At 40.1% G+C, this 12,177-nt stretch overlaps 2 protein-coding genes across 3 annotated transcripts; one reads left to right on the forward strand and one right to left on the reverse strand.

The window, feature by feature from the left end:
- Window positions 1–1,137: 1,137 nt before the first annotated feature.
- Window positions 1,138–4,027, reverse strand: LOC121903991. Of its 2 annotated transcripts, none has more exons than XM_042421461.1 (3): window positions 3,821–4,027; window positions 1,604–2,791; window positions 1,138–1,365 (listed from the first exon to the last, which is right to left on the reverse strand). In XM_042421461.1, the coding sequence occupies exons 2-3, from the start codon at window positions 2,750–2,752 to the stop codon at window positions 1,243–1,245; spliced, it is 1,272 nt and encodes a 423-aa protein (XP_042277395.1). In that variant the 5' UTR covers window positions 2,753–2,791; window positions 3,821–4,027; the 3' UTR covers window positions 1,138–1,242. The 2 variants fall into 2 exon arrangements, with proteins under 2 accessions (XP_042277395.1, XP_042277394.1); XM_042421460.1 differs by having other exon boundaries at window positions 1,138–1,368.
- Window positions 4,028–5,890: 1,863 nt separating this feature from the next.
- Window positions 5,891–10,232, forward strand: LOC121903817 (mesoderm induction early response protein 3-like). Its single transcript, XM_042421209.1, has 9 exons — window positions 5,891–6,469; window positions 6,589–6,732; window positions 6,837–6,909; window positions 7,042–7,190; window positions 7,431–7,512; window positions 8,854–8,948; window positions 9,040–9,167; window positions 9,311–9,465; window positions 9,659–10,232. The coding sequence occupies exons 1-9, from the start codon at window positions 5,891–5,893 to the stop codon at window positions 10,132–10,134; spliced, it is 1,881 nt and encodes a 626-aa protein (XP_042277143.1). The 3' UTR covers window positions 10,135–10,232.
- Window positions 10,233–12,177: the final 1,945 nt, after the last annotated feature.

Here is a 12,177-nt window from a genome sequence, read left to right on the forward strand (position 1 = left end):
ACTAGAAGGCAAACTAGGAAGTCATTTTTAATTAGTCAAGCTTGCTGTTTTTTATTGTTCTGAGTGTTGTGGGCCTTTTATCAGAGAGATTTTAAGATCTGCCCAGCCCTGTGTATTTGTGGTTTTGATGGTGTTTATGTAATGAAATACTTTAGGGAATAGTAACATTTTTTAAGCATCTGCTCAGAGTTGTATCGTTCTGATGGTATGAGTGTGCTTTATCATTCAAAGTGGATTCACTGATTAAACTAATAAAATACAAGTAAATGGCTTACTCCTTTACTGTACCACTTCTTCTGTCTGCATGATGCACTCCATTTGTATTATAGGAATCTAGGAACTTCAGACTGGTTTTTTAAAAACATACAAAGTCATGTTCCTTTTCATCCTTATCATGTAAGTGTCAAACAAACTATTAGAACCATCAATATTCAAGTACTCATTTAGAAAAGCAGATGAAACACACACAAAAAAAACACAACACAGTTAATATCCAAATAAAATAATATTGCAGTAGGTTACAGTGCCAGCAACTGTAATGCCCTGAATGGTCAGGGGGAGAGAAAGGGGGAGGGGATAGGGGGTGGGGGAGAGAAAGTAAGGGAGGGGTTGGGGGGAGGGAAAGAGGGGGAGGGGATGGGGGTGGGGGAGAGAAATAAGGGGAGGGGATGGGGGAGGGAAAGAGGGGGAGGGGATGGGGGTGGGGGAGAAAAATAAGGGGAGGGGAAGGGGGGAGGGAAAGAGGGGATGGGGGGTGGGGGAGAGAAGGAGGGTGAAAGGGGGGGAAAGGGGAGAGAAAAAAGGGAGAAGTAGACAGAAAGAGTAAAGTAAAAGTAAAATAGAAGGGGAGAGAAGGAGGGTGAAAGGGGGGGAAAGGGGAGAGAAAAAAGGGAGAAGTAGACAGAAAGAGTAAAGTAAAAGTAAAATATAAGGGGAGAGAAGGAGGGTGACAAGGGGGGAAAGGGGAGAGAAAAAAGGGAGAAGTAGACAGAAAGAGTAAAGTAAAAGTAAAATAGAAGGGGAGAGAAGGAGGGTGAAAGGGGGGGAAAGGGGAGAGAAAAAAGGGAGAAGTAGACAGAAAGAGTAAAGTAAAAGTAAAATAGAAGGGGAGAGAAGGAGGGTGAAAGGGGGGGAAAGGGGAGAGAAAAAAGGGAGAAGTAGACAGAAAGAGTAAAGTAAAAGTAAAATAGAAGGGGAGAGAAGGAGGGGGTTGATCAGGCCAGCTGATCCTGATTCTGGTCTTTAATCTGTAAGGCAATGGCTGCTTGTTGAACTGGAGTGCAACAGCCGCATCAACACAGGACGCTGTTTAGTTTGTTTCTCAGTAGAAGCCCTCTTGTTCTGCTCCTCGTTCTTTATCTTCTTCTTCTTTTGGGGAAGAAATAAAAAGAACAAACCAGGTCAGTACAGAAGTACAAATAAATGCCTACAGTTCAACAAAAAGATGACAATCAGGTAATTTTTTTCCAGTATAGGTCCAGAAGAGGTTTCATGGCTTCAAAACTCATGAAGAAGTGTAAAATGTTATCTGGTTGGATCTGGTCTATTCTGGTGTACTTTTAAAGTGTCACTCATTAGAACTTTCATGTAAATGCATCCTCACCTTTGAGAAGATGCTGCGGAAGAGGCTGAAGAGCCCTTTGCTCTTACTAGCCTTGGTCTCCGCCACATAATCTTGGTTGTTGCTCAGACACTTGGACGCAGGCTGAGACTGGTCCACAGAGATCTGGCTAAAGGTTTCCTCTTCCTCATCTTCATCGCCAAAGTCACTGGACTGAGAAGAAGTTCTCGTCTCATCTGTGGACTCGTCAGTCGTAATTTCAACCACCTGATGATCTGGTTTAATAAAGCTAGTAGAAGACAGAGATGAAACAATGTCTTCTGGTGCCACGTCCTTGTCCTCCACATAGTCCTCCAACTCTAGCGGACCGGACAACCATCCTCCTATGCCTCTAGGTGTCAAGTCAGTGCTGCCTGACATGCCTGCCTTAACCAAATGTTCCTCTGGAGCTGGGTGAATCCTCTTCTTCCGCCATAGTGACCTCTTCATCTTGTGGTTAAATTGTCTTGCCAGTGCCTCCTCTTTATTGTGAGAATGGAAACCATTCTGTGTCTGAATCCTTCTCTTCACTGTAGTGCCTCGTCCTGTGATGAAAGATTTCATGGTTACCATGGCTCCCTCCAAAGCCTTCTTGGCTGTTTTGTCGTCTGACACCTGGCAGCTGTCAGCAGTAGTGACGCTGAAGGATCCTCCATCCATAGAGGGTTGTATGGTCATGGATAGGACAGAGTTGACCTGATCAATGACCTCTCCAGCTAGTTGCAAGTTTGCTGCTGCTGCTTTTTTGTCGTCCTGTGTGAATACAGGATATCCATCATGTCCTGCAGGTCCTGAAGGCAAAGCCCTCAGAACCTCATAATGAGAGTCTCTGGCCTGGCGACTTGAGACAGCGCTGGAGACAGGCCTTGTGCTCTCTTCTGACCTGATGGACAGTCTGGAGCTTGACTCTATCTCAGTCTCATCTTCCTCATCTTCATAAGATGGTGTGATCACTTCTGAGATTTCAGAGTCAGTGTGGGAACCCCAAGTGGTATATGTTGATATGCTCTCCCCACTGAGTGAACACCATGAGGAGGCGTATGATGTTGCACTCTCCTCACTGATGGCTGACGGGGGACGAGGGAGGGTGAACTCTTCGTCCTCCCAAATGTCGTCACAATTCATCAGATCATCAAGATTTTCAACATCCATGTTCTCTGCTTCTTTGTCCTTTATATTTGAATCAGGAATCTAGTGGAGAAACACAAACTTTGAACTACAAGCAGTGGTGGAAGATGTATTCAAACCCTTTCCTTCAAAAGAGGTATAATTTTAAATTTCTTCATAACAATAAAAACAATGCCAACTACAATGAAAAATCTCTTCAAATTATGAAAATGTAAATGAAAACCAAATTTACTCTGATTTCAATTAGATACAATTTCAACTATCTAAGCAGTCCAATAAATTAACAGATCTAAATCCACTAAACTAAGATGGGTTTATACAACATGCAATTTTTAGTCAAGATAACTTTTGGTGTTTTTTTTTTTTTTTTTGGTAACTTTTGTAATTGTTGACTTAACCTAAAAAAAAAATGAGGCAGCATTTTAGTCTTAAATTTTATGCTGAAACTACTAAGTTACATTTTACAGTGCATTGTTGTCTATTGTAATATGTTCTATAGTACTGCAAAGAATGCATACTGTATGATAATTTGTCAGCTCTTTCTATATTGATGTAAACTTACTCAAATTAAAGCTGAGACTTGGCACTTTAATGTAGTATCCATTACTTTATTTCAAATTGAATGTGCTGAAGCACAGGGCTTGTAGAACAAAAATGGGCAACTATCCAAACACTTACTGTCTGGACTGTATGTACATAATTGTGTAATATTAATGCTTTCATCGAGGCACCAGCATTGGCACAACATTATGAAGCTGGGCATAAAAAACTTATCACCAAAAAGCATTTTTATTGATACTGATTTGAAGATTTTTTAGGTAATTATGCAATTAAATATGTAGCTTTACTGTTGTTCTTTTGGATTAATTTATCTGTGATGTAGTTTGTTCAGGTATTATGGCTGAACATTTTTCATCTTGTCTCTTTGTAAAGCAGGATGAACAGAAACTCCCTGTCCTCCAGCTCCCACTGAGAAAATTCACTCTCTGCTGCTGCTTCACAGAATTTTCTTAGTTAAAAACCTCTTCATCACCTTATTTTACATTTTCAAATCGTGCAAATGAATATCTAAACGTTTACTAACTTACTTACCAGTCTGTCTTCAGAAATCTTCAGTAGAACTGAGTGTACTTTTTGTCTTTGTCTTTCTTTCCTCCTCCTCTTAATGACTTTTCTTTCTTGCAGTTTTCCTCACTTTGAGTGGTGTGTTTTGCTCTTTCAGTTAACTGTTTGTAGTTTCGTGCAGATAAATAACTCACTGGTGTTCACTGTGGAGAATAGGTCTGAAATGAACTGAACTGTGAATGTCTTCTGTGTCACTGTGAAGGATAGAACACTTACACTGTGAGGTCATAGAATGCTCTAATAGAATGTAGGAATAGTTATGCACAGTAATGTGTGTGTGTGTGTGCGTGTGTGTGTGTGTGTGTGTGTGTGTGTGTGTGTGTGTGTGTGTGTACCAAGAGATATAGAGCAGAGAGAGACCACTGGTTTGTCAATGTCACAGAGAAACTATGAATTTTGCAGGACATGCAAAAACTTATTATCAATTGAAAGCAATAAGCCACAGATGCAGTGCCACCCCCTCCCAAGAACATGTAATAATAATAATAATAATAATAATAATAATAATAATAATAATAATTCAATAATCAGAAAATGTATTTTGTAATGTATAGCCTTTAATAAATTTGATTTGAGTTCAAACAAGTGAGAGTGAAACATTTGTTATACTGTCTAAGAGAAAAAAGTAGCATAGAATATGTATAATTTTAAAAATATTATTATTCAACATCATTATTATTATTCAACAATGTACAAACAGTACCAAAATACATGAAACATGAAAAAAATATAATTTCAAAGCCAGATGAGTTTTTAGAAGTGATTTGGAGCCTGAACTTCTAGTATATTCTAAAGCTTGGCGCTAGGGCCCCATAGAGCCAAAGGCATGGACTTTAGGCTTTAGGTTTGTTTATTTGTTTGTTCTATTTAAATCACTGATTGTTGCTTCTGCCAAATATATTGTGGAATCATCGGCAAACGATGAAGCACGTCCCTCTTTTTAATACTAGAGGAAGATCATTAGTGAAAATTGTGAACAGGAGCGGCCTAAGACAACTTCCTTGAGACACTCCATGTTTCACATATTTGACCTCTCAGTAACGTCCATTGAAGTACACCATTTGCCTTCAATATTCCTTTAATAACAATATAATAATACGTTTGAATAATAATAAATTTGAACATTTTGTAGGATTGTGTAAATTGTGTCGACGCAAATAAGGATGAAAATTAACATTTTATCAAGACCAACAAAATTATACTGTAAAATGTAAAAAATACTCAGTGGTTATAATGTCTTTAAACATTTCAACCCCCCACATAAATCACAGGATTGAGCAAATCTCATGTTAACTTAACTCTAAACCTAACCTAAAGTATACTGAGAATTACTGAGAATCTCTTGCTCTTCCTCCATATATGCTCTATTTAGGAACAATGAATCAACCTGTCTGAGCAAAGCACCATTAAACAGGTTATCCTGACATTTTCTTTGGGTCTGGGAGTTTCTGAAGTACAAGTACACTGGAAGACTTTGACAACGATGCACCAGCAGAAACTGAAAATCAGGCATTTCATAAAGGAAATTTAAGAGGAACTATATTTTTTGTGACAGCTACATGCACACACATAACCACTCACTCTGTGCTCTGCCTATCAACCCGAGAGTGAAAAAAGCTGACACCATGGTAGTAGATGTGAGAAAAAAAGGTGGCTCTGGTTTTTTCACCTTATTTTTGTGTGTTCAGTGGTTGCATAGCAATGTGTTTTCTACACACAGAACAATAGTGAGGCCATGAACAGTGCACCTATTGTAATGGGGCTCACCAGGGGGACTTTGTCTTTGTCAACAGTGTGGAATGTCCCAGGGGGCTAACAGGGGCAGGATAGGCCAGACCAGAGGACTGCACTGCTCACCTCCTCTACACTGGAACAGTCCCTCTAACTCTTGGAAAAATAGCGTAAATCTATACATCAAGAAGGAGTGGGAGGCAGAGAGAAGACTGAGGGAAGGATGATAGGGGAAAGACCAGGCTAGCTGGTTGAAATTACATCAGATGTGCTCCAGTGGTCACTGAGGGGCTTAAAAGCGCTGTCATGAGCTCCCGTGTGGGAGCCACTGGTGTATATGGCTCGAGCAGAGTTGGGGAAAATGGAACTGACGATGCCGGTGAAGAGGACAGTAACCGTGAGACTGACACCCTACACTTGAGGATAGGGAAGCCTCGGCGGAGGAATGCAAATCCAGTGGGAGAAGGAAGGACGATCAGTGTGGAGCAGCTGGTGAGACCTGCCCTACCTGGGAGGAAAGCACACAGAAAGACCTGCAGTGAGGACAACAGAAGAAGATGGACAGAGGGAAACCAAGACAGAGATGAAGAAAGACAGAGAGTTGAACATGTAGGAGGCAGGGAGAACGGCAGGGAAAGAGGAAAACATAGACCCAGAAAGACTGAGAGAACTGAGACACATGGAGATGGAGCCCGGGACAGAGAGGGAGGAGGCAGTATGGACAGTTTGTCTAGCAGTAATTCTGATAACCATTTAAATAGTACAGTGGAAACTGCAGGGGGATCAAACAACTTGCAGAGAGGACATTTGTGTCCTAGACCTCACAGCACTGTCTGCTCCCGGATCAGTGCTGCCAATTTAAATCCCCAGCCCCCTCGACCAGCTGTGAGAACTGTATCTCCTTCTCTCCCCCAGCCTGCCATCCAAACCAGATACACACCTCTATCACCTCAGAGACTTTCATCCAGGACAGCTGCAGGGGACCTACGTCATTCCGCACCTAGCTCATCCAGAGATCCAGATCCATTCTGGGTAGAAGTGAGGTATTTATCTGTTGTTTTTTTATTTTGTCAGCCAACACTATCTCTGACGGTGATAAAGAGTCAGAGTGTGATGACGATGGCCTGAGCCCAGAGGACTCCAGAAAGGTAAATGACACATTTCATTTTGGAACACGTTAAGACATGGACTCAATACTAGTTTGCTCTTGGATTTAAATATGTTGTGTTTTTATTCGACTTTTTTATCATAGGAAATAATGGTGGGAACACAGTACCAAGCAGATGTTCCTTCTTGCCTCTGTCACTACAAAGATGGGGAGAAAGGTGACTGTTGTTTCTTTTTTTGCACATGCGCAGATATATTCTTTAATGTGATTGTTTACAACGTTACAGTCCATACAATTAAAGACAAGATCACAAGGTGACTGATCTCACTGTGATGTGCTTTCCATGCAGTGTATGAAGATGAAGATGAGTTATTATGGAGCCCAGGTACATTACCAGAAAACAAGGTCAGGAGTTTTCTGTCTGAAGTGTTGTCACGGACAACAGATGAAAAGACAGGATGTGACAAACCAGGGATGCACGTCCGAGACAATGAGCAGGTCAGTTATTTATTCAGGCACGTCTTTATTCATCAGTTCTTTCATGTTGTAACACAGTGATGAGCATGTTATTGGCAATGTATGTGAGCATATGCAGTCTGCTTAATATGCCACTGAATTTCACATTCACACATCCTATTGCAGCTGCGCTTTGAAGATTAAGATTATTTGTTTCTGTGGTACAAATAATTTATTTCGGCTAATACTCCAGTCTTGACCAATTCCTTTTTCTCCACATAGGCTTTGCATGAGCTTGTCAAATGCAACTACAACACCCGTGAAGCACTAGAGAGATACTGCAGCCGCATAAAATCCTCAAAAGGTAAGCAAAGGAAACAACTTATAAATGCCTGCAGTAGGAAACGCATCATTCCTGACATGAGGCAAATGTCATTGGTACTTTGGACAGCAGTGAATACACTGTGGGCATTCTGTCAAACTTAACTTGTTGTTTTGACAGAGAAAATGATTGCATTACAGCATAAATCGCCAAACAAGATTCTCTGGTGGTATAATAGGTGTAGGGTAGATTTGTCATCCCAACCAGATTATCCAAAAATAATTATAAAAAACTTCTAGCCAGGCATAACAATCTGCTTAGTTAGCAGTTAGTTTGACAGTCAACAGAGTAGTTACATCAAGGTAGATGTAGGGCGAAGTTTATGGGGGTTTTCTTTCTATTGGATCATGAATTTGAAAAATTGTATTATTATGTATATTTTTAATTTTAAAAGCATCTTAAGGAGAACGGAGGGGACAGGGACGATGCTCATTAATCAACAGGGGGGGAAAACAAGTAAATGTAAATGAGCCAGTTGTTGGCCTAGAAGACCAATTTTCCTGGCCAGATGTTGAAGAGGCAACCTAAAAAAGAGAATAAAATGCAATACACTCTAAAATACATTTAGAAAGAAATATTTAAGTTCAGAACAAAAGTTAAATGTGACGTTTATGTGACATCAATCCCATTTTGTACTGTAGTGTAACGTGGAATCCACTCTATTTCTAAATTGGACCACATAAATATGCCTCCCTAAGTCTGATGCATAATTTGTCCTTTCTAATGTGATGGCAGACTAAACTGTAATATCAGCACTGTAGAGTTTTTACATCAAAATTTAATACCCCCCCTCCCATTTAAAGCTTGAATCATCCCCCTTTTAACAATCCTACAGTAATTTGTGAAAGAGTCTGAGCACATTCTCTCACATCACTCATTCTTTGTTTCATTTTGATGTGAGAAGAGCTTCCTTCCCTCTGGCTCACCATTGACAGAAAACTGTATTCTGCTCAGCATTTTACTTTTTACTGCCATACTATTAGTGAATCTCTAGTTCTTGATGTAGCGTGAATGGGAAGCACAAACTCGCTGGTTAGTATGCAGTGAGCTGCAATGATGCTCATAGTGAATTTTAAGTCACGTGGCAATTAAAAATCATTCTGTACAGGAGCAAACAGTAAAGACAAAGCCATATGTTGTGTATATCTGTAGCTGTGTGCTTTGTACACTCAACGTGCCTACAGAAAAGATCTTGGATCCAGTTGTTGTTTTCATTTGTTCCGGTCCTGTGTTCTCAGTTTACTATATGAAGCTACCCTTTTTTAACATCTGGATCACTTGATTTCGCACCAATACTATATTTCTAAATTGGTTTCATTTCAGAAAAATCGCCCCAGTGGTCCGAGGAGGAATGCAAGAACTTTGAACACGCACTACAGATGTATGACAAGAACTTTCACCTCATACAGAAACACAAGGTGAGTCTTACTTCATGATATGAGAACATACTGTACACATAGAAAGCTCTGAAAGTTTCTCACCCCTTTTTGAATAATTCCTTTTCCTCAGGTCACAACGCGAACTGTAGCAGAATGTGTGGCTTTTTACTACATGTGGAAAAAGTCGGAGCGCTTTGACTTCTTCGTGCAGCAGAATCGGTTCGGGAAGAAAAAGTACAGCAGCTATCCTGGTGTAACGTAAGTGGCAGAAGATGCAGTGAATCTGTTTGCATTCCTGTGCTTTTGTTTTAACACAATGAACTCTGGTTAAAATGGTGAAAGTGCACATAATTTGGAAAAACAAACCCCTTTTACAATGAAACACGTTTCATTGTATGCAGTGACCTGATGGACAGGCTGGTGGATGAAGCAGAGGGACTGGCAGTGGACAGTTCTTCCTCTGTGTGCTCAGGAGCAGGTGGAGGAGGACGGCTGGAGACCACCACAGACCAACAGCTCAGCCTGCTTAACTCCATCACTGCCAGCGATCTCACAGGTCAGTAATGGGAATTAATTCTGCAGTCATGGAAAAGGAATACCAAGTAACATCATGGAAATTGATTATTTTATTTGTTTTTCCTCATTTTTTTAATGTCACGCTGTGTTTTCCCCTCAGTCATCACGTGTTCCCGAGTCTCATTTTGCTCGAAGTTATCAAATGTTAATTCAGTGTCCTGTCTCCATTTCAGCTTTGAGTAACAGCGTAGCTACGGTGTGCAGCCCTGCAGAGGTCAGTTGCCTGGACTCCTACAGCTTTCCTCCCCTGGAAAGCCTCCATCGCGGGTCCTTGAATCACGAGGAATCCCTCGGGTTCCCTTCCAACGGTGCGGACCCTGACTGCCTAAACATGCTCGACGCAGGCTTCTACCACTCGGACCTGGGCCAGCTAGGAGGAGTCTGTGTCAACAAGGACTGTGAGCGGCCTTCAAAGAGACTCAAGATGGCACTGCCTGACTCCTTTATCAACGACGTCTCCGTAGGTAACCTCGGAGTGGACTTTGAAGCGCGGCGGAAAACGACGCACCACCACCGAATCACCGGCGCCAAAATGGCAGTGTCTGTCACAGACTTTGGGAGCTTGGCTGGCAGCGGTGAGCCCAACGGGTTTCTGGGAGGACATGCGCGGCACCACACACAGCACACTGCAGCACTTCAGTCAGAGTGATCTTCCTCATCTTCTTCTTCTTCCCTTTTGAAACCCCTTTTCCTGCTTGTACATAAGACTGACCTCACTGGAGAATCCAATTTGTTTAAATTCTATTATATATATATATATATCTATCTCTCTCTCTCTATATATATATATATATATATATATATATATATATATATATATATATATATATGTATATGAATATACTTTTTTGTTTTCATTTTTTGTGTAATATGACATCAGTGATGTCTATCATATAAAACTAAAATCTTGATTTCTCTCAAGAGTTTATATAGCCATTTATTTTATTTTTGTTTTGCGGTCTTGAGATGTGTAACGTCCATGTACAGTGGGGCCCAGAGGCTGCAGTAGGAGAGTTGTGTATCTTCCTCCCTCACATCTACACATAACATCGTCATAGCTACAGTATGTTATCCTGCCATTCTTTTCAGCTGCCAAAATCATCTTACAGTAGTTTTCCTCCTCTAGCGTGTAGTTGCTTTGTTGTTTGAAGTGGTACTTTTTTTTTTTTTTCTTTTTTTTTTTTTTTTAAATTTAGTGTTTGGTTTACAGGTACTTTTTAGTAACCAGGCTGGTGAAAATGGTTTCTATGTGTCCCCAATTAAACCTGGTTACATATTGTATGAAGAGCAACACTAGCATGAAGATGAGCTTGGAGACCAGGAATTGTCGCAGGAGGCCATCAGCTGCTTTGGCCTTCCAGTTTGGTTTTGCTTTTTTTTTTTTTTTTTTTTTCTCTCCTGTGGAAGCTTGTCAGTAGTTTGTCTGCTTGTTTACTTTTAAAGTGCTAAAAGTGGCCAAACTGGAACATGTGAATGTTTAAAAGTTCATTTTTATCCCATGTAGTCAAATTCAAATTATAGTCCCAGATTTTATACTTATTCTTTTTTTTTTTCTCTCACATTTTTTTAAAGAGGTAATCAAGAATACCTAAGTAACATAATCAGAGCATTTTATAGTTGGATATCAAGTTATTGATATCCTACTTCTTGTAAGGAGGATATCAGACTAGCAAACCATGTCACAGCAATATTGCAATGTAAAATATATTAGTTGGGTTAATAGCCATTGAAACACAGACATCAGGCACAGTGAAGTATTGCATATTTTTACCTTTTTGAGATTTTGTTCAATCCTTTGATGGTTTCTCTCTTGCTACTCTTAGGAAAGATTAGTTGAAAATGTCAAGTTTATTGTAGTAAAAATTTTGTTTAAAAATGTTTCTAAACCACATAGCCCCATTTTCAGACCACTTAGCAAGCTTGCGTAAACCTAAGCTAGCAGTATTATGTTTATTTAAAAGCCACTCTGATATTGTATCCAACGTCTGCCTAACCTAGTCTGACTAGAGGATGACTTGTTTAATCTGGTCGACAATTTCTTGGAGTCTAGTAGCAGAAATGGAACCGTTTCTCTTGACTGAAGTCCATATTTGTGAATTGTAAAATGTTTAGCCGGTCATCGTCAGTTGATTGGATGCAGTAGTACTGTTTACTTAATTTATCTATGCATTGTGATATGAATACGTAGTTTGTTTCAGGGTTACATCGTTTGTCATGTCCATAGTTCTCACCATTGTGTGTGTGCGTGTGTGTGTACAGACAGGATTCATGCCGATAAACCATAATTAAGTTTGATCAAGTAATTCAGTTTCCAAGCCCAGCGTCAGAGAAGATGATTCACTTCTGTGTTTCATGTAAATAATTAGCAAATAGCCTTTAAAAAGTCTATTAACTGACCTCTTACACTTGTGAATCTGTGTTGATACAAAGGTTTTAATTTTTTTTTCCCCTCCCTTGTCAAATGGCAATAATGTGTAGATATGTACAGATATTTTGGGTTTTGCATTTTACTGGTTGACTTGGTATTTGAATTTTTTTATTCTTTTTTTTTTTTTCTTTGGAAAGACATGATACCCAGACACAGGGACACAGCTGAAACCACGCATGCCAGCTGTGTCTGTTTCAAGTGTACCACTGAAAACGGCTTTACCTGGAGACGTATTGATATTAATCAATGTTGCAAATTTTTTGC

Source organism: Thunnus maccoyii, chromosome 9 (assembly GCF_910596095.1).
Source record: "Thunnus maccoyii chromosome 9, fThuMac1.1, whole genome shotgun sequence".
Taxonomy (NCBI): domain Eukaryota; kingdom Metazoa; phylum Chordata; class Actinopteri; order Scombriformes; family Scombridae; genus Thunnus; species Thunnus maccoyii.